This window comes from Xyrauchen texanus, chromosome 9 (assembly GCF_025860055.1).
Source record: "Xyrauchen texanus isolate HMW12.3.18 chromosome 9, RBS_HiC_50CHRs, whole genome shotgun sequence".
NCBI classification, from domain to species: Eukaryota; Metazoa; Chordata; class Actinopteri; order Cypriniformes; family Catostomidae; genus Xyrauchen; species Xyrauchen texanus.
The window spans coordinates 34,194,304-34,217,957 of NC_068284.1; the positions used below are offsets into that span (position 1 = coordinate 34,194,304).

The 23,654-nt window shown below is 38.4% G+C and overlaps 1 protein-coding gene across 2 annotated transcripts in view; it reads left to right on the plus strand.

Moving 5' to 3' along the window:
- LOC127649307 (guanine nucleotide-binding protein G(I)/G(S)/G(O) subunit gamma-7) overlaps positions 1-22,017 on the plus strand; it is a 44,323-nt gene extending 22,306 nt beyond the window's left edge. Inside the window, exons 1-3 of one of the 2 annotated variants that reach the window (XM_052134359.1) lie at positions 7,102-7,254; positions 12,517-12,638; positions 18,426-22,017. In XM_052134359.1, the coding sequence (XP_051990319.1) occupies positions 12,558-12,638; positions 18,426-18,551 (207 nt within the window). In that variant the 5' untranslated portion in view covers positions 7,102-7,254; positions 12,517-12,557 and the 3' untranslated portion in view covers positions 18,552-22,017. Of the gene's footprint in view, positions 1-7,101; positions 7,255-12,516; positions 12,639-18,425 lie in introns of those variants that run through there. The other variant, XM_052134358.1, reaches the window with a different exon arrangement.
- Positions 22,018-23,654: the final 1,637 nt, after the last annotated feature.

Genomic DNA, 23,654 nt, shown 5'->3' on the forward strand with positions numbered 1-23,654 from the left:
TGTAAAAATTACTTGTGTCATGCACAAAGTAGATGTCCTAAACGACTTGCCAGAACTGTAGTTTGCTAATATGAAATCTGAATCTGTGGAGTGGTTAAAAAATTAGTTTTAATGACTTAAGTGTATGTAAACTTCTGACTTCAACTGTATGTGCATTTTGGCTTTTTGCCTAAACCCGGCACTTGGGAGTAAGACATGACTCACGTGATATCCAAACTAGGAATGTGCGCGGTTACCATTTTTAACATTTGGTTTACTAGGAGTTTCACGAAGGCTTAGATTTTTCGGCGGAATGCGGGAATAAAGAACTTTTAGTGCAATAAAATTTCCTCAAATACTACTCATAATAGCAGCAAATAAAGTGCAGTGAGCTATGAGCCTAAATAGCACAGTACAAAGATCTTCAAATGATGAAATCTCACATTAAAGTCAAATTAAAATAATCAAATGGTCACCGCCTGTATATGTGCTATGCCCGGGCAGGCTCACATTTCCGTGAGATGGCAAACGCAAATATTGTCATGTGCGTGGAGTTACAGTGCTGTGGTTAAATAGCCTCTTTGTGGTGTTTTGATTTTTTAATGGTTTAAAAACATATGGCATTGAACTTTATACAACAATAACTTTATTCTATTTGTTGTACGTAAATACGCACACCAGAGCAAAAGGGAAAAAACACTTACCGTTTATCAAGTGCTGAAACTTTGCTCAGTGAAAAACAACCTGGAATCATGTTTAATGGTGTAACAGTCACATGAAGTCCCTTTTTGCAATGCAGAACAATGATTGAAACACAATGCAGGTGTTTCGAGATGCGTTTATAAAAATGAAAATGATTTGTAACTTTTATTTGGTTTCTAGAAATGTGCCAATCCAGGGCGAGACACTATTAGAATATACAGTGAGATTCAGTGCAACGGCAAAAGAAGCAGAGCGCATACAAAAGTATGTTTGAACAGCCCCTAACTCACCCTATATTGAAAAACCAACCCCAATCTGGCCGGAAAACCAGACATTTTGTCAGTACTTGTGGAGTTCTGGTCAGTTTTCTATTGCACAGTGATAGTGACAATAGATAGTGCATAGATTTTCTATGATAGTGTAGTGCATGTAGTGTATTGCACATCGAATAGTGATTTTGGTTTTCGTATAGTGGTGCGTCGAACGGTTAACTGAATGTCGACCATCTGTGGACATCCCTAATCCAAACACTGCAAAATTAAAGTACTGCATAACATGATGAAGGTTATGGGGCAGACATTTTTCTGCATGATTTCTGCATGCATTGTTTGTTTCAAAGACATTTGGTATAAATGGTTTTATACATTTTCTGCAGGTACCAACTGGTTCCTGCAAAGTTATTTTTATAACACAGTAAGTTCACCTTGGTATGCTGTTTCCATTGGTATCCTATTAGGAGTATTTCTGGTGTTCACTTGTGAAAACAAGATTTATCTTAACAAGAATTTCTTGTTCAAATTGCATTGGACAACATTCCAGCAATTCCTCTGGCTATTTAAACATATGCTTAATGAATTCCTTACCAAGCGTTTTTCACAGTATGTTAATTTAATGGTATTATCATAAAATTGCTTGGCATGTGAGCTATTCAGACAGTAACAAAGGCGTTCTCAAATCCCTCTTTTGTCTGCCTATCTTCCAAACAAGTTTTTACAGTGTGTTGTTTGTACCATGGAGTGATGCACCACAGGTAGTGCCAGCTCCACCTGTCTGTTCAAACGTTTAGGTAAGGTGTTGCACATGTCCCTAACTCCAAGAATTCAACATCATAACAGTAATAATAAAATTATAAGCTTACATAGTTACATTATGACTCCTCTCTTATAAAGAAAGGCTATAGAATACGCTCCCCAAGACAGCAACAGTAGAGTTCTGGATGTATAAATCCAATTTATTTTCTCCATAGAGATGTATTTTTATGGGATTCCCCAATGTGCTCTAGATCCTCGTGGAGGCGTAATAACTCGCCTCGATCCGGGTGGTGGAGGACGAATCTCAGCTGCCTCCGCATCTAAGACCGTCTATCCGCGCATCTTATCACGTGGCTTGTTCAGCGCGTTACCGCTGAGACAGAGATTGTTTGGAGGCTCACACTATTCTCCGCGGCATCCAATCACAACTCACCACGTGCCCCACCGAGAGCGAGAACCACATTATAGCGACCATGAGGAGGTTAACCCAATGTGACCTTACCCACCTTAACAACCGGGCCAATTGGTTGCTTAGGAAGCCTGACTGGAGTGACTTAGCACTCCCTGGATTCAAACTTGCGACTCCAGGTGTGGTAGTCAGCGTCAATACTTGCTGAGCTACCCAGGACCCAGAGAAATAGATTTTTAACTATACCGTAGAATCCTGCCATGAGCTCCAATGTTGTTAATCGATGGTACAGTTGAAGTCAGAAGTTTACATAAACCTTATTCAGATACATTTAAACTCAGTTTTTCACAATTCCTAACATTTAATCTTAGAAAACATTCCCTGTCTTAGGTCAGTTAGGATCACTATATTTTAAGAATATGAAATGTCAAAAATAATAGTAGAGAGGATGATTTATTTTAGATTTTATTTCTTTCATCAAATTCCCAGAGGGCCAGAAGGTTCTATAAAGCCTTAAGCCATTTTGCCACTACTCATAGTCCATTTGGAAGACCCATTTGTGACCGAGCTTTAACTTCGTGGCTGATGTCTTGAGATTTTGCTTCAATATAGCCACATCATTTTCTTTCCTCATGACGTCATCTATTTTGTGAAGTGCATCAGTCCCTCTTGCAGCAAAGCACCCTCAAATATTATGCTGCCACCCCCGTGCTTCACGGTTTTGATGGTGTTCTTCGGCTTGCAAGCCTCACCCTTTTTCCACAGAACAAAAAAAGCAACATTTTTGTTTCATCAGAACAGAGGAAATGTATACAGTTTTGTACAAAGATATGTGTCCCCATGTGCACTTGCAAACTGAAGTCTGGCTTTTTTATGGCAGTTTTGGAGCATTGGCTTTTTCCTTGCTGAGCTTCCTTGTCTAAAGGCTTGAGATCATTTTCTGGAATTTTCCAAGCTGTTTAAAGGCACAGTTAACTTGATCCTCTGAAATTGTGATATAGTCAATGAAAATCGTATTTATTAACCAAATTCTCCTTCAAATCAATCTCCAATCAGAAATCCACTAATTGTCCACTTCCTTGAATGATTGCAAATCGGTCTCTTTACATCCTCCAAAGTTCTTATAAACTCAGCAAAAATTGAAATGTCCTCATTTTCAACTGCTTTTGTTTTCAGCAAACTTAACATGTGTAAATAGTTGTATGAACATAAAAAGATTCAACAACTAAGACATAAACCTAACCAGCTTCACAAACATGTGACTAAAAGAAATGGAATAATGTGTACTTGAACAAAAGGGGGGTCAAAATCAAAAGTAACAGTCAGTATCTGGTGTGGCCACCAGCTGCATTAAGTACTGCAGTGCATCTCCTCCTCATGGACTGCACCAGACCTCACCCTACGATCCAACAGGTCCCAGATGTACTCAATGGGATTGAGATCCGGGCTCTTCACTGACCATGGCAGAACATTGACATTCCTGTCTTGCAGGAAATCATGCACAGAATGAGCAGTATGCCTGGTGGCATTGTCATGCTGGAGGGTCATGTCAGGATGAGCCTGCAGGAAGGGTATCACATGAGGGAGGAGGATGTCTTCCCTGTAACGCACAGCATTGAGATTGCCTGCAATGACAACAAGCTCAGTCCAATGATGCTGTGACACACAGCCCCAGACCATGATGGACCCTCCACCTCCAAATCGATCCCGCTCCAACGCTCATTGCTTTGATGATAAACGAGAGTCCGTCCATCACCCCTGGTGAGACTTGTCAGTGAAGAGCACTTTTTGCCAGTCCTGTCTGGTCCAGCAAAGGTGGGTTTGTTCCCATAGGTGACGTTGTTGCCGGTGATGTCTGGTAAGGACCTGCCTTACTACAGCCCTACAAGCCCTCAGTCCAGCCTCTCTCAGCCTATTGCAGACAGTCTGAGCACTGATGGAGGGATTGTGCGTTCCTGATGTAACTCGGGAAGTTGTTGTTGCCATCCTGTACCTGTCCTGAAGGTGTCATATTCGGATGTACCGATCCTGTGCAGGTGTTGTTACACGTGATCTGCCACTTCAAAGACGCTTCAAAGCTGTCCTTCCGGTCTTATGCATCACACAGTACGGACATTGCAATTTATTGCCCTGGCCACATCGTGAACGTGCATGGAGGATTTGGTTTTTTTCAGAGTAAGTAGAAAAGTCTCTTTAGTGTCCTAAGTTTTTATAACTGTGACCTTAATTGCCTATCCTCTGACTGTAAGCTGTTATTGTTTTAACGACTATTCCACAGGTGCATGTTCATTAATTGTTTATGGTTCATTGAAAAAGCATGGAAAACTTTGTTTAAACCCTTTACAATAAAGATCTGTAAAGTTATATGGATTTTTACAAAATGATCTTTAAAATACAGTGTCCTGAAAAAGGGATATTTTTTTTAGAGTTTATATTTGCATCTGCAGATTTTGAAAAATAGATTGGTTTTATACATTAATTCGCTAATGTTAATGCGATTGTTGTCCATTAGCACTTTACCATGCAACAAAAAAAAAAGTATATTCTTTTGCACTCTAATCTGTTTTGGATTACAAAGTGAAACTTTGTAATTCAGCAGGTTTTGTACTGCTGTCTCAAGATGAATCACTTATGATATATTATTTCTCTTTTGTGTGTCACTTTGGATAAAAGCATCTGCCGAATGAATACATGTAAAGTAGTTCATTCTCTCGTAAAAGATGTTAAGCACTCAGTCTTGTACCTTTGTCTTTTTTCATGATTTTCACAGACTTTTTAACTTTAAATCAAAGTTTGAATTGTTGTTATTCATCTCAGTGCTGATTGATTTGGTTCATGGCTTAAAACCCTTTTTAAAGAATGTTTTTGAAATCCCTATGGACAAAATTAGTCTGGAAAAATACTTCTGGAACCAAGGCAGCTAAAAAAGAGCAAGGCCACTGTTGCACTCTGTTCGCTTTTCTGCAATATCAGACAATTTGCTACATGGCACACGTGTCTGCCAGAAATTGTAACTGTAAATAGCCTGTAGGGAAGACATTGTATAAGCCCATCTAAGCAATTTCCTCTCACTTCAGACATTTGTCCCTCACCTAGACCCAGGCTGTTTATTTTTTTTTGGTCTGCTTGGTCATCAGCCTGTCTGCCTCTTTGTGTCTCTCTATACATCCGTCTGTTTCAGCCACATGTCACACCCTGACGTGTACAGTCACAAGCACACAAGCATGCTGATACCCCACTGTGCACATGCGGTAGTCACATGATGTCAGTAGGGAGATGAAAAATCCCATCCATTTCCCTTCTTTTTCTTTCCTTTTCCCCTCATTTCCCTCCTCCTTTCCCTCCTCCTTTCCCTCCCTCTGTTTCTAGCTTGTGCTGTTATCCTGGAAAGTCCTGTAAACAGTTCTGGCATTTTGTTTGGCAGCTGATCAAACAGTATGTGTTTTCGGTTTTTGATTGTTGTAAGAGGCCTTGTAGCAGCTGAGCGAGCCTCTAAAGAACAAGGAAGGGTGGGGAACAAAACGGTCATCTTAATCATTTGGAGTCACAACTACATAGTATAACTACTCAGTCATAGGAGACATGAAGGGAACTCTTATATACAGTTCATTAAATGTTTAAGGTATAGTTCACCCAAAAAGAAAAAAATGATCAGAACACAAGAAAAGATTTTTAGAAGAATATATAAACTCTGTAAGGCTGTACAATGCAAATGAATTTTGGCCAGACATTTCATGCTCCAAAAATCACATAAAGGCAGCATAAAAGTAATACATATGTCTCTAGTGATTAAATCCATGTTTTCAGAAGCAATGTTTTAGGTGTGGGTCATAAACAGAATAATATATAACTTTTTATTTTATTTTTACTATAAATCTTCATATTCACTTGAACATTCTGAAAGTGAAAGTATATTAAACCACTGGAGTTGTATGGATTACTTTTATGCTGCCTTTATGCGATTTCTTTTTTTGCGCTTCAAAGGTCTGGTCACCATTCACTTGCATTACATGGACCTACAGAGCTGAGATATTCTTCTAAAAATCTTCACTTGTGTTCATCAGAAGTAAGAAAGTCATTCACATCTCGGATGGCATGAGAGTGAGTAAGTGATGAGATAATCTAACTATTCTTTTAAATGAGAAATTTGCAGTAACATTTAATGACACCTATAGAAGAGAAATTTGATAGCATTTTGTACCAAAATATTATAATATTATTATGACAATTTGACACAGCAAACACAATATTATTTTGATGTTTATATTATTATTAAATTATATTATTTTATTTTATTTGTAATAATTATATATTATTTTTACAGTAATAGTGTATTCGTATAGTAATTTATATATACATTTTGATGTATTGATATCAGCAGTTGTGGAGCGGTTCTGTTGAGATTGACTGTACATTATTTTCCTCTAGACCCCAAACATTTTTTTGTCAAAATAATAAACAGATCAAAATAAAGAAGAATGCACTTAAAGGAATAGCGTATACAAATTCATTGCATTATGTAATGTTTCATATCTGGGTTTTTTTGAGACCCCAAGCAGAAGTAACAACAATTTATGAGGATTTTGAAATGTGTTTTAAAGTAGAAATTTGTTTACAATTAGTTTTCATATGATTAGGAAACTCATGAACTTTCAACCTGATACTTCAAAGTGAAATGTTTTTGAGCTATTGAAAAGGCCATGGGGTGTCTTAGATCCCAAACAGAACATGGTAGTTAAATTATAACCAGACAAAAATTCCAATGGCCAAAAGAAACACCCAGGCTTTAATCTTATTGGCTGTTGCCACTGAGACATCTTCCCCTGCCAGATTCGAAGGGCCGTTGGTCAGGGCCTGTTGATCACTCTCTTTTCCTCTCTCCCCACTCTTTATCCCTCACACTCCTTCTTTTCAACAGCCATACAGGGTCTTCCCGCCAAGCGCTGTGAGCTCAAAGAGCAGGAATATAGAAAGCTTCTGGGGCCTGGCGATATTACTGTGTGAGCTGGCAGGTTGCCACCAGATGTCCGTTAGACGCGAGGGCTTTTTGACTTAATACCACATTCTGCCACTTAATTGGAAAGCTGGCCGGAGCCCACCTCACTTTGAACAGGGAAAAGAGTCTGTCTTAGGGTGATGCATACTTTACATTCTTACCTGACCACTGCTGATTACATGCAGCATCCTGGAATTATTCATGTTTTTAGATGTTTAAGGGGTATACCAATGTGGTCAGAATGATGAATATTGGAGGCATGCAGATTTTGTTTTATGGTCTGTTACTTACATTTGACTATATACTGTATTACATGTACATTTATGTTGTTGAATATGCAACAGCTTGCATATCGTGGTGGCTTAAAATAGAACATTAAGACTGAAGGGTGGAGTGCAGTTTTCCAATGAAGGGAAAAATAACCGCTCAGACCCCGTTCCTTCTCCTCTTCCTCAATGGATCAGAATTCCACTGAGTGGAGAAAGAGACGTCTATTTTGGAGACTTTCCTTGGTGTTGCAGACTGCAGTTATTCAAAAGAGGAGGGTGTGAATTCACGTGAGCCTGATTCCAGCTAAGATAGAGAAAATGAGGAATGGTGTGTGTGTTTAAGCCATGGACAAGGGTTAATAACCCTGAAGATTCATAGGGAGTTCAGGGCACTCAGTGGTGCCTTGTGACAGTCTAACCTTCTATGATTTAACCTACTTTTCAAAAAGTAAGTGTGCTTGGTAACCCCCCTTGGATCCCAGTTTTGCCTTTAAACAGCATAGAAATACCACAGAATTGTTAAATACTTATCTATTAAACAGATAGTTTCGAGTCTAAATTCTGATTAAATGAGCCATATTAAAACCTGTTGTAAAATCCTGATAAACTTGCAATTTCTATGAATGTGGCAAGTTATGTTGCTTGTTAACCATAAACAGGCTACAGTTAGAATAATTAACAATGTTACTTAGCGGACTAATTGTTTATCTGATTATTAATGTTAATAAATTAAACTATTAATTAAATATTGGTGTCATTTATCATTGTGCTGTTGCTGCTGTTTAAAATAAAACAACTTGAGTTTGTGTATTATAGTGATTTTATAAGATATTTTTTGCTGTTTAAATCTGTCTCACAAAATGTATATAGAAACACCGGACTTAAGCAATCTGATGGCAAAGTTGTTACGGGGGCTCTCGTAGGCATGCATGGACTGTTTGAGTTTGGAGGGATTGTTGCCAGTTGGCGCTGTCATGCGCAGGGTTGATGCACATGTTTTTTTTTCTCTAGGGGATGTTCAGGGTTTTATTGTTATACATCAGTGTATTACTCCCTGCTAATTCAGAATCTGGGGGACAGAGATTCAACTTCTCTCAAGAGATTATGGCAGAAAGATTTAAACTTGGTATTGGAAAAGGGAGTGTGGGCTAGGATTCTAAAAAACATCAAGTGTACATCAAGAGATGCAAGGGTGCGCCTTATGCAATTTAAGATTTTACATCGATTCTATTGGACCCCATCTAGATTGTATATGCTTGGTCTCAAATATACACCCACTTAGATTGTTTGTCAAAGACAAGATTATAAAGACCATATTCCAACATTGGTGCGACCATTAAAACCCAAACATCTCCCGGAATAAAACAAATAGAAAAAAGAAAAACGGGTGCATTAACCCCGCGCATGACATTGCTAACTGCTTTTCATCCCTCCACACTCAAACAGTCCATGTACGCCTACGAGGACAGAATCACACAGCAAAAAACAATAGACAATAGGTGGAACAAACTCAAAGAGTGTGTAAATTCATCCACAAAACTGTCCTGAATGTGTGCCACTCTTCAAAATAAACTCCAGCCGCTAAGCGGAACCAACACAAAAAACTGTTTCCTCAAACAGTCAATTGAATGATCAGTGAGCCGGTCCTCACAGCTGCAACATGAGTACCACAAAATGACTTACACCATTGACTTTATGAAGGACAATGCTTGCTGTGTGCATGTGAATGTTTTATGGCCCTCCTTAGCATCTATTCTCAATTTGGCCTGGAATATCAGTGCAAAAGCAACCTTCTGTTGATGTAAAAGTTTCTTGCATTCCTTGAATCAATCTCGTTTTTTTTATTTTCGAACAACAAAAAGTGCTGTGGTTTGTCAAAGAAAGCCTTCCTTTACTCCTTGCCTCGTGTAACACAAAATCTTTATCGGAGGATATCAGAAATTTGGATCAAATTGTTATGGCGAGCAGATTTGGGAGGAGCCCATCCAGGAATTTCAGCATATCCCGTTCCTCTTCTGCCTCAGAAATTCTGACATTATGGCTGTTATTCTGCTGGCTACGGTTCTCCAATTCCTCCAACTTCTCCCAGACATTCTCCAAATCACCTTGGTTTCTAGCAGATTAGCAGATAATTTCCTTTCCGATGACTCCATATAATCGAACTGTTTCTCGACATCCCCCACTCTTGTGACCATCCCAGAGAACTTCGCCTCCATGGCAGTGATCGATGGACAAATCATAGCAAGATCCTCCAAGTCAGCAATGACCTTCGTCAGCATTGCTGATATGCCAAGCATCTCTCGCCGCATTTCCCACATTTCTCCGACCAAATCGATGTCTCCAGAGCCCGAAGATTTTGAATTCTTTGACATATTGTCCTCCTAGAACAGTTATGAAACTGAGTGTATCAAATCTCACTGGGTTATATCATTAAAAGTGTTAAAGCTAGCAAAGTGCACAGAGCACGCCATTCAAACGTCCAATACTCCCATTGTGTCGCGTGACCTCCCTGGAGTAGTTTAAATAAATTCAACCAACAACTGTCACTTTTTTCCATGTAGCTTTCAAAATTTACTATATGGACAAAATGAATGAGGTTCAATTACAGCAGCCTGCTTGGAGCCTGCTTGGTTCACACTATGGCGCTATGTATCAAAATGTTTTGCATTTCAGCAAAATTTTGCCTATGAGGGGTTTCTTTTCTTCTTTTCTTTTTTTTATGAAGACGTGGTTGGAAAATACTCTGCTGAGAGACATCGTCCTTTGAGACCTGCATGTTTGAATGAATATGCCAATGTATTCTTGAGAGCTGCAGTTATATATGCAGGACTGCTGTGCCCTTTTCCTGGAATGCAGCACACCGTGCCGTGAAAGAGACTGTGTTTACTGTTTGAAGACAAAACCCAGGCACTGAGCAATGTGTTCAGCACTATGGCCTTTCTAGGAATCACCTGGAAAGCGAGGGGTGCAGCACAAGTTTGGGAGTGTGTAGAGAAAGGGAGGGGGGCCGTATAAGGAGTGTGTTTGTCTCAAGAAAGAATGAAACCTTTCACTGCCTCTAATGTTTCTTCTGTATATGTGGTTACTTTGATACTCATCTCTCTGTGGGTGTCCTGTAATTTAAATGTACATCTTGGTGTAAGTGGTTTTTAACATGACCTTTAGGTGGTTGTGTATGAAAGGTTTGTGCTGTGCAAACCACTGTTTATACTTCAGAAAACCCCTAGATAACTTCACAATTCAACATTAGGTAAGGTTTTTCAAAGCAATATTGTTAAGTTGTCAGTACAAGGTGAACCAACTGCATTCTGTCCATGGGTATTTTTGAACTGACTAGTCACTAAACTGTCTATATATTGGAAATATTCTCAGACTTATTATTTCATGATGACTTGATTAAGGGTGGATGTCCATGTGAGCAAGGGATTTGCACAACTACATATTTTCAAAATTGGCTAGTTGGCGGGTTGCTTGAGCCATGATTCAAAGTCAATTATTTTTTTGCGGTAATCCACATTTACCACAATTGCTGTTGATTGAGCTTAAAGCTACACTATGTAACTTTTATTTGGTTAAAAATAACAAAATGTTATTAATGAGAGAGTGGAACAAAAATACCATGTCTTTACCCAAATACACTTTGATAAATCTATATTAATGATTTATATTTTATTGCTGTCAGGACAGATTTCACGGGAAATTGCATACATACGTCATTCGCCCGTGCATGTTCACGTCAGATTCATACACAGGGAAAATAAGCTCCAGCTACTGTACTGTAGTGCCTGTATGGTGTGGGAGAAGTGTTAAGCTGAAATTTTTTTGTCACATAAAACGAGAAAAGTTTACCTTGGATCATTCAAAATGGCAAACCTCTGGAGAAACACCGGTTGTAAAAACAAAGAAACCCCAAACAGAGCAGAGTCAACAAGCAAAAAGGGAAAGCAACAGAGTCCGTAATAAAACCCGGACAACATTTTCAGTTGTGGCGACAACTCCGATTTCAGAAAAGATTTAAAAGCGACCCGGAGATGGCTTTTTTCTTTCTCAATAGATAAGATATTTTATTGATATGGTTTATGTATAGTTTTGTAATCACACACACACACACACTAATGTTAACGAACGTTGCCTAACTTTTGTAACGTAATTTATTTAAAAACACCAATGTTTCCAATAAGTCAAAACAACAGCATAAGATATTGCACTTACCTACACAGATGACATGTTTTCGGATATCTGTCTTTCCTTTCTTTCATTATTTATTTGTCCATTTGCTCTGATAAGATGTCCTGTATCCATGTGTACACCGGTGCCTCAAACCACATTCATCCACACAGAGGAGCAGAGCAGAAGCACAACTTGCATCATTACCAAAACAATGAGCTTCCGCAAGATGCATGTAGTTTTATTTTTTAACTGCTAGAGGGCCAAAAGTTAAATAGTGTAGCTTTAACTTGTATTAAACCAGGAACATCCCTTTACAGATGCAAATTTTCTGATAAGGTTTTATCGTGTGAACTGTTTAACAGCTAAAGTACAGCACACCAATTAAAACACTGTTGCTAAAAATACAAAAACAAATATATAATCAAAAAACTAGATAAAGTAGTCAACCTCACTTATCGGCTGTTGGATGATTAGTTGACCATCATGATCCATCCCTAGTCTGAACTGTTTTAGTTGAACACATTTAGTTTTTTTGTTGTTTAGATGGTCCTAAAACAAGGAGGGAGAAGAATAGTCTGTGCACTAAGTCTCAAAGGATAGCAGCACCTGTTTTCAGTTGTACTGTTTGTCTGATTGATGCTTCTCCTGAGCTGGGTGGTCTGGAACTAAAGTCTTTGGGTGGTTGTGTGTTCAGCACTGTTAGACAGCCATCCTGATGTACTTATTTACCAAGCTAAATCATTTTAGAGGCTGGAATTTATTGGAGGTTATTGAGAGACATGGCCTGTAGCTCAAATATTATGCATTTATTTTTTACTCTCAGCTGTCTTTGCACATGTATATTTGAAAGATGCTACCACAAGTAATATTTTATCCCATAGATTTATCACATGCATTATCCATACGCAATAAATGCTTGAAATTCTGTTTTAACCTCATTTTTAATTTACTTTCTTGTAGAATTTTCTCCTTTTACGTGCCACGATAACCGATGGCAGAGAATGTCGACGACTAATAACATAGCCCAGGCGAGGAAGTTGGTGGAGCAGCTGAGGATTGAAGCAGGCTTTGAACGCATTAAGGTATACAGCACAAACTCTTCACATATAGGCATAAGTTAAGTGTATTCCTTGCAACATGTTTACCATGAAGTGGTAGCAATATATTTGTTTTCCCATTAAACAAGTAATGGATAATCTACAGTCCTAATCACTAAATACAATTCTTTTAGGATGGTCATGTCTTGTTTCACCCATGAAGAGGTTTATTTGCGACAATGACCAGCTCACTGTACAATGCCCAGGGTTTTTACTCGCCCAATAAAAGAATTGTCATGGAATATTGATTTGAGTTGAATTAAGAAATTATTTTATTATGTAACCGCAGAGTGATATGAAACACCTTTGTGGATAGAGTGATGGGGCAGGGACTCCCTGTTTCATATTTTCTATCAAATTTGAGTGTTGCATTTTAAGCCCGACCTATAATAACATGCATATAATACTATATTAATGTATTTACTTTGTTAGAATGCTACATTTTAAAGCCATTATAATATATTGCTATACAGAGTCATATATTTTAACATTACATTTACATTTTTGCTACATACAGTAGCAAGAAAATATGTGGATCCTTTTGGAAGTAGCTGGTTTTCTGCAGTAATTGATCATAAATGTGATCTAATCTTCAAGTCACAAATGTAGACAAACAAAATGTGCTTAAGCTAACAACACATAAACAATTATATTCTTTCATATTTTTATTGAACACATCCCATTAAACATTCACAGTGCTGTGGAAAAAGTAAGTGAACCTTTGGATTTAAAAAACGGTTGATCCTCCTTTGGCAGCAATAACCTCAACCAAGCTTTTCCAGTAGCTGTGGATTAGACCAGCACAACGGTCAGAAGGAATTTTGGACCATTTAATGTGTTCCTTCAGCTCAGATATATTCTTAGGATGTCTGGTGTGAATGGCTCTCTTGAGGTCATTCTTCCAGATCTATTGGGTTAAGATCTTGAAAAGGTGGATTTTCTTTTTTTTAAGCCATTCTGTAGTGGATTTACTTCGATGTTTATGTTAATTGTCCTGCTGGATCACCCAACTTCTACTGAGCTTCAGTTGGCATACAGCCAACTTGACATTGTCCTGTAGAGATATCTTGATCAACTTGGTAATTAATTTTTCCCTCAATTATGGCAAGCGGTCCAGGCCCCGAAACAGCAAAGCAGCCCCAAATCATGATGCTCCCTCCACCATGATGGCATGCATTGCCCATTTTACGCCATCCATAGTCCTGCGTAGAGCCCGAAGCCATTTGTTTTGAGAATAATGGCTGGCTGATGAAGTTATTGGCTGGCTAGCCGGCTCAGCCAAAACCTAAATGGCTGCTGCAGCCGCCAAACTTTTCATAGCTGCAAATGGCTGAAGCTGCCACTTCATGTCTACAGATGTCTATGTTCAGTGGTGGACAGTAACGAAGTAAATGTAATTCGTTACTGTACTTAAGTAGCTTTTTTGTGTATCTGTACTTTACTGAAGTATTTAAATTTGGGGAGACTTTTACTTTAACTCCACTACATTTCAAAGTCAAATATCTTACTTTTTACTCTACTACATTTTCAAAATCAGTCGTTCCTTTTTATTTATGAGTGGATAAAAATGTAACTGGTCAAACGAGCCACCAATCACAGTACAGCGGCGCTTTGTTTTGAACTTGCCTTGGCGGCATCTACTAAGCCTGAACCAGGGTGCGTTTCCCAAAAGCATCGTTAGCCAACTATGGTAGCAAGTTCCGTCGTTATCATCATAGTTCAACGAGTCGGTGTTTCCCGAAACCATCGTTCCAACAAATATTCGCAAACAGCATCGCAGAGTTGTGTGGTTGGAACGACAGCTCTCGACCTGTGGTTAGAAGCAGAGTTTCTTGTTATTATAACATGTGGGCTTAATAAATTATTATCTTGAGCCAAATAAGCAAGAAGACATTCAGTACAATCAGTATCTTTTATTTAGAAGACATACAAATGTCCTTTATGTCTTTTAGTTTGTCAATAGATTTAAAGCACAGTTTTTGAAGAGTGCGCATGTGTGAACGTGCTCTAGTGCGTAAGAACGAGCCTATGATTGAATCTGGAAATAAAGCAAATAACTGAGAAAAATATGAGAGAGTCCTCAGATGACATGTCTGTAATTTATAGCAAAACATCTAGCATTAATTCGAACAGATTCATTAAAAGTAGTTTTTAATCCACCGCATGTGTGACATCATTAACCAACGTGGTTGAACAACCAATTTGCGACAATACGGTTTTGGGAAACAGTCGTGACTAGCAAGTTGATTTCTTCAACAGTGCATCGTACTACGGTAGTGGAGCAGCAAGTTACGTCGTTGTACGGGAAACGCACCCCAGAGCCGTTAAATATGAGAGTTGCGAACATAGACGGTTGCGACAGTGATCTCGCCGCCGCGCGGTCACGTGATTCGTGTAGCTCTCAATAGTTCCAAACAAATTGCGTTGCCAATGATTTTAAGCGGGGCAGAGAGCAGCAGCTATTATTGCATCAATTATCTGTAAATACTGACGCATAATGTACATTGCTTATTATGTTGACACTAAAATGACTCATATAATAGCATTGTTTTTCTGGAGAGTAGCAGAAACACTGCATTAATACGTTTTTGTGTTTAATTTTGGAGGGAAATTGGCTGCTCCCATAACATAGAATATATATATATATTCTATGTATGTGTGTGTGTGTGTGTGTGTGTGTGTGTGTGTGTGTGTGTGTGTGTGTGTGTGTGTGTGTGTGTGTGTGTGTATATTTATATTTAAGGGCATTGTGCAGGTTTATGTGAATGTATCATAACATTAGGATGTTAATAATTATGACCATAGACGCTCGAGAAAAATATATACAGTAAATACTGTAAATGTATTATACCTTATGGGAACAGTCCCTTCCTCCAAAATTAAACACACAAAAAATGTATTCAATTCAAATATATATATATATATATATATATATATATATATATATATATATATATATATATATATATACATACACACATCTGACTAATTAATGTCATATTATTAATAGATTGGTGTGCCAAGAGTGACATTAGTCTTCATGTAGACTGAGTTAAGCAAGAGTCTTGTGACAAATTATAATAGGACATTATGGCCATAAAAAATCATAGTACTTGGATACTTAAGTACATTTGAAGGCAAATACTTTTGTACTTTTACTCAAGTGAATTTTTAAAGGCAGCACGTCTAATTTACTTAAGTAATATTTTACCTTGAGTATCTTTACTTTAACTCAAGTACATGGTATGTGTACTTCGTCCACCACTGTCTATGTTATACTGATTTACTAGATCTCAATATTTCCAAGCAATGCATGGCTTACACTATATTTCTACAAAATGCAATACAATGTAATAAAGAAAACACCAGATTTTACTTTCACAATGTATGTACATATTTATTTTGTAGTCTGTATGCTACTAAACATTTTCAAATAGCCTACAATGTGTTGTGTTTAGGCTAAATGTATGTAGGCTAAGTTGTATACAATAACTTGGCATTATCATGGATGAAGCTTATCATATTACACCTTGATTAAGAATGCAAACTTTTTGAATTTTATGAGAAATCTACAGACGTAAACAGGCGAAGTGTAGTAAAATAAAGACCTAAATGTGTATTTCGGACTTTTTTCACCACAAGTCTGAAAGAAGACATGTTATTGAAGACAAATATCCAAAAATCTCAAAATTGACCAGTAAAAAAAAACTATGTTTTTGCCTGCCGTGTCTCGCCTTAATATAAACACACACCGTTATCAGTAGCCTATTATTTTGGACAAAGTTTTGCACATTTCACTTCAATGTACACTGAAGCATGCGTCGTGAATTAGCAATGTGGAAACGGTGGTTTGTTACTGCAGTAATATCACGTTCAGTGCTATACATCTCTCCGTTCCAGAATATTTGGTTCATAACATCAATCTTTGATTCAGGTGTTTGTGCAACCGTGCCCTGAAGATTTAACAAAAGTCTGGGTAGGCCTAAGTTAAGAAAAAAGTAAGTAGGAATTAGGAAAGTATGTGAGAATTGAGATCAAAATTACCTTGCTTGCTTCTTTCCGCCATTTCACCTCAGTGCGAGAAAAAAATGCATCGCTTCTTCTGTACGGAAAACGAGCAATTTTAATTGGTCGTCATTTCACTGTGAGTCTGTGTATCGTAGCAACGGGCACAAGACTGCGCTGTTATGAATCCAGTGGGAAAATAGATCTTGTGTATTGTTTATATATTTCGTGTGTGTATGTCACTATGTGATAGAATTATTATTTGATGCAAATAATTGTAGCCGGCTCAGCCAAACTTTATCAGATGGCGGCTCAATTTGGCTTACGAAATTATTGGCTGGCGGCGGCTGAAATTCTAAATGGCGCAAATGGCGGCGCCTGGCGGCGGCTTCGGGGTCTAGTCCTGCGTGTTCTTCCCAAACAATTCAACCTTTTTTTCATCAGTTCACAAAACATTTTCTCAGTAGCATTGTGGAGTGTCAAGGTGGTCTTTGAAAAAATTCAGGCACGCAGCATTGTTTTTGTTGGTAAGCAGCAGCTACTTTCTTGTGTCCTGCCATAGACACCATGACTGAAGAGTCAAGAACAGATATGTTCACCAGTTCCAGTGATCTAGTCTTTAGCTGTCACTCTAGGGTTCTTTGAGCTTTCTGCAGTATGCCCTTTGAGTAAACTTGGCTGGACGGACACTTCTAAGGAGAGTAGCCACAGTACTAAATCGTTTCCATTTATATACAATTTGTCTAACTGTGGACAGATGAATATCTAAGCTCTTCGAGAAACTTTGTAACCCTTTCCAGCTTGATGCAAGCAACAATTTACATTGTGACACATTCACCCATTCATACACACAATCATACACCAATGGCGGTAGAGCTGCCACGCAAGGCGCTAGCCTGCCATTGGGAGCAACTTGGGGTTCAGTGTCTTGCCCAAGGACACTTCGGCATGTGGAGTCGTGTGGGCTGGGATTCGAACCACCATGCGATTAGTGGCCAACTCGCTCTACCAACTGAGCCACAGCCGCCCGCCCCAAATACATTAAATTATGTATTTAGGATGTACAAGAACAATACAATAATTTATGTTCTTGGATAAAACAGATTGTGTTTGTTCATTATTGTAACTTAGATGAAGATTAAACCAGAGTTTAAGATCAATGAATTAATTAATGCAGGTAATTCCAAAGGGTTCACATACTTTTTCTTCCCACTGTGCATTTTAATGTGGAAGGGACAATGAAAGATTTAACTGAACTTTGCAGAATTTGTTATTTTTCACTAAAGTTAGCTTGAGATTAAAAATTATTTGCAGACCACCTGCAGTATCACTTCTGACCCCCTAGGGGTCACGGATCCCATGTTGAAGACCCCTGATGTAGGGAATCAGTTGTCTGGGACAATGATCAATATGGCTTAGCTGTCATTATACAAGTATATTTGACCACAGAGTGCCACAGTTAACCAATAAGAATATTTAAGATAGCTACTGTGTATAATAATGATTCAGACTGTATGTCAGTGTCATGGTCTGGTGTGCATGCTTCAAAACATTAAGTTGTGGTCCTCTTACGGGCAATGCGAGTTGAAATTCAGCTTGCAACATTTCCAGGTCCTGTTTACCCTCTCTCTCACCATTATCTCATGTCCTTTTTCAACTCTCCTTAAAAAAAAAATATGAAAAAAGATGTACATTGATAACTGTAATTGTTCACTTAACTGGATCGCAATCGCTTAATTTTTGTTTTCTTCTTTCACTGTTTCTCAGGTGTCTAAGGCTGCTGCAGACCTCATGAGTTACTGTGAGCAGCATGCCCGCAGCGACCCTCTGCTGGTGGGGGTTCCCACCTCTGAGAACCCTTTCAAAGACAAGAAACCTTGCATCATTCTATAGCTACTCTCCATAGCCCAGCTCTCTCAGTCCCACTTTAACCAGTGCCCATCCCCAGTCAATGGGCAATTCAGTCCAACACTTCTTTTGATCTGGAATCCACAGTATTCTCCAGAAAATAAATGCCACACTCTCTCAGTACAAAACTAGAGGGGGCGATATCTGTATACCTAGCGTCAAGTAGCCCTGCGTTGAGCGTGTCTATATGAATGAATCTATTCATGTGTGCACTGTCTACATTCATGCATATAGACTTACTTAACAGGTGGCAGATTTTGGAATTTGTAAACTGTTTCACATTAATTATACAGTGCTTAAAAGACTGAGAGAAACTCCAGCATGTTTTTGAGTGCAGTGTGTGACCTTATTATCATAGTCAGTGGGGGAGAGTAGAGGAAGACAGTCATGTATATGCTGACTGACTAGCTGGCTAGCCCAGTCACACTGTGGAAAACGGTTGTTCAGTATTAACTCTCCATGGCCAAAATTGAAACCAGGTATGCTTATCTTTATCAAAACAGCACATTTCATGTTTTACAAAGGGATTCAAGACATTAACCAGTGTTGCCAATATTTTTACGTTTTTATTTTCTCAGTCCTTTTGTGAGCTATAGTGTTTCTTTTCATCGATAAAAACATAAGGCTTAATGCTTTCTTTTTTCTAGTCTTTATACTATATTTCAGAATCTTCAGACACTATAAAAGGAATAATTTTATATAATGCAGAAAATATTAACCTGATACCTCTTTCCCAGCCTCTTTTAATGTGCCAATATTAAAGATGAACTTATATTTGGAATATTAACTTAAATGTTTGGATGCAACATTTGTAGTCAAATATCTTGAAATCAGCCCCCTAAAATTGCTATTACCTTTCGGAATCAGTAATATGGCATTTTAAATTAAAAGTATAAGCCTCCGTATATCACAGGCCAATCTTTTTCTCTGAAACTAAACTTGATTGTAAAATCCATACTGAAAGAAAATAAAATGTATAAACTTTCTTTTGGACATGTTCAGAGGTGTTAACTTTGAGAATAGTTGTTTTGGATTTGTTTGTTCCAATTTCTTTCTATGGAAACATGGAATCTGGTCATTGAGTATGAGACTGTACAGTGTTTGATAACTAAAAGCGCATTCATTTTTTTTGTGGGTGTTTTATCTTTTGTAATCTTTGTGTAATTTTTCTGTTTCCTCCATCATTCATATTTAATCATCCAGTTTGTCCTCTTTAAGGCAAGGCAAAGAAGAAAACTAGACAAGGAATTGACAGACAGCTCTGGTGCTTGTACATGTGATAGCAAATTGCTTACCTGCTCCCTTTTTGGGAATGTGGAATGAATTGTGGACACTGTAAACAAAGCCCACACGATGATGTAAGGTGCTCAAGGCATTGTTTTCAGGCTGTTGTACCAGTTTGATACATTTAAAGCACGCTTTATGAGGTGGTTCGTGTTGATAAGTCTTGTTAGTTGCTCTGTATGAAGAGCAGGATGTTTAGTGTTATGCAACAGGCCACTGGATTTGGCTCTGCCCCCTTAGCAGTCACATGCAGAATCGCAAGATGAGGGGCAAGGTCAAGCCACAACTCTGCATGTTCTATATGCATCCAGCACATGATCTATGATCACTGGCCAATAAGTGTCTTGTGCACCACCATGGGTGACTGTAGTTGACAGTCCCCAAACACTCGCTCGCAGTATAGAGCAGTGCACTAAAGGGATAAGTGCTGAAAATATAATTGCCCCGTTGTTTGTCTTTAAAATTGTGAAATTAACATTTGTGTGCAGAAAAATGGGTCTCGGAAATGCTGTCGTGGTATAAAGGGGACCGAGGGGGCCTGTGCTCCCTGCAGCACACAGGATGCTGTCATCAGCTCCCATATTAAGCATGACTAAGATAAGTAGAGAGGTCACAAGATGGTTATGTGTCATCCAGTAGGCCAGAGAACAACAGAGATTCACACTTCTCACTGCTTGTGCTGCTCCCCACAAGTGAGCCTGCAGAGGACAGAGCCGCACAGCGACATCACTTCCTGTCTAGCTTGAGCTTATTAGTAAAGCACATTCAAGCATGTTGGCAGAGCAGGACTAAGAAGCAAAGAGTTAAATGGATAGTTCTTACACAAATGACAATTCTGTCATCATTGTTCCAAACCAGAATGACTCTCTCTCTGTTAGCAAGAATGTTAGTCTCCGTCACTATTTACTTCCATTGCATCTTTTTTTCCACACAATGAAAGTGAACGGTGACTGAGGCTAAGATTCTGCCTAACTTCTCCTTTTGTATTCCACGAGAGAGTCATATTGGTTTGGAACAACTTGAAGGTGACTAAATTATGTCAGAATTTTCAGGTTTGGTAAGATAGACATTTAATTTGAAGTTGGTTTGATCAGCATGGATATGGCCTTTGTGGTAAAGTACAGAGATAGTGCTTGGAAAATCTGTATCCTGTACAGTGTTGCATTTCAAAGTAACTTGAGAGACAGATTGAGTACTATGGGGGAAAATGTACAGTATTATGTAATGAAGGGTTGTAATTTAATCTCATGAAGTATTACATTAGAATTTCACTGACGACTTCTTCGCTAACGACGTAGTTGCAAGAAAAATACACTTAGATCAGGAATCCACATTAGGAAAAAGCCTTTCTGGAGAAGTGCATTATTTCACTGCAAATGTGCAGTAAGTATGATAAAGTCAGTCAGTGGTGAGATAAAAGTAGCACTAAACAAACTTTTAAACAAAGGTGTGAAGTGACCAAACACCAACCAAACTGCTAAACTCATTGTACCACGTTTGATGGTATTACACTGGAGCAAACACTGTGAAAGTCAGCTTATTAGAATTAAGTTCTCCATCCTCTTGACTCACAGTGGGTTAGGATGCACTGTGCTCCAAAGTATTGTTTTTACCTTAAGTGTGCTTTCACCACCTTAGGTTGACAATTCCCTATGCTTGGATTTAAAAAGACCCTGCAATCATTTCAATGAGAAAATGGCTTGCTGTGTTGGGAAACCTGTTGTATGAAACTGTTAGTACTAGGGAGTGCATCCATTTCTAATTTGTGTTGCACACTGCAAGAACACTTAAGGTGCTGAGGAGGCCATAATACCTTAACCTCAATTCCTTGTTCGAATTCACACACCATCAAGCTCTTTCATGACCATAAGAGGTGAGATTTAGGATTTGTGTGGGTAATCTCTGTAGCCAAGTCCTTAGCCAGTAGAATCCAATCTTAGCCTGTCCCATTATTTTGTGTTTTTTCCTGTGTATGCAAATGTATCTTTCTGCCTTGATTATGAAGAAATATATCTATTTTTTTGTAATTGTTCTTCTCGGATGTGCCATAAATCATGTTTTCTTGCACACTGTTAATATTTTGTGGATATTGCTGTTTAAAATTGATGATATCGAAAAAGTAGATGAAATAAAGACAAAATGTTACTCTGTATCGGTGGGACTCTCGACTAAACTGATATATCTGATATATCTTCCACACACAGTAAGGAAAGCATGGCACGTTTATTTATGTAGCACATTTCATACACAATGGTAATTCGAAGTGAATTATATAGATGTGATAAAGAATAAAAACACATAAAAGTCCATTTAAAAATTATTTAAGACTGCACAAATGTCTTACAAAATTAGAAATAAGAAACTGAAATGAAAGTTAAAATTAAGAATGCATCGGAAGATGTAAACTGAAATAAAACGAGAAAAGTGCAGCAACAGATGTGGTTTCAGCCTGGACTATTAAACAAAATATATTGACCTATATATACACTGGCCATTACTCAAAAAAATGACTAAATATGTTGTGCAACTCTTGGGAAAGTGTGTCCCCTGTCTCGTAAGTAGTGACGGACACCTACTAATATTGCATGTCCTGCTCAAAGGTCACTCATTCCATAAAAGGGCACTGTGTCCATTCTGTCACTGTAGTAATGTTATTTATGAGCCTTGTGTTTTTGCAGGTAGTCACTGACACAGCAAAATTGTTGAGATACAATGTAGGAAGCATGATTTGTGGTGTTTTGCACCTTATCCATGCAGTTGCATATGTAATTAATATTGTTTCTATATAGTTTCCCAGAGGGCAAAATACAAATGAATGTTGGTTACATGTATTTGTACATACACTAATGCATTTGAACATTACAGTTGTATTCGTTAACAATAGTTAATGGATTAGAAACTAACAATGAACAATACATGTACAGCATTTATTCTTTGTGGTTACTGTTTTTTTCTACATACACTGATGAGCCAAAACATTATGACCACCTGCCTAATATGCTGTTTGTCCTCAGCGTGCTGATAAAACGGAGCCGCCGTGGATCAGACTTGTTGGTCAAGCACATCCCACAGATGCTCAATTGGATTGAGCTCTGGGGAATTTTTAGGCCTGGGCAACACCTTGAACTCTTCATCATGTTCCTCAAACCATTCCATAACAATGTGTCCAGTGTGGCATGGTACATAATCCTGCTGAAAAAAGCCACTGCCATAAGGGTATGCTATTGCCATGAAGGGGTGTACCTGATCTGCAATGATGTTTAGGTAGGTGGTACGTGTCAAATTGAAATCCACATGAATGGCCGGCCGGACCCAGGGTTTCCCAGCAGATCATTGCCTAGAGCATCACACTCCCTCCACCGGCTTGTTCACTTACCACAGTGCATCCTGGTGCCAACATTTCCACAGGTAAACGGTGCACACTACTCGGCCGTCCACGTTTATGTAAAAGAAAATGGGGCTCATCGGATCAGACAACCTTCTTCCACTTCTCCAAGGTTCAGTTCCGATGCTTACGTGGAAAGGGGTCATCATGGGCACTCTAACATGTCTGCGGCTACGCAACCTCATAGGCTGCATGGTGTGATGCACTTTGTGTTGTGACCAGGGTTGGAAGGGTTACTTTTGAAATGTAAAATGTAATTTGTAACGTATTCCGTTAAATTACTCAAGGTCAGTAACGTATTTTAAATACTTTGGATTACTTCTTCAGCACTGGTAGATTTTTTCACTTGTTTTGACTGTAAAAATTCTGCCAGTACACTATGACAAAATACACATGTTAAAAATACATTCTCTGAAAAA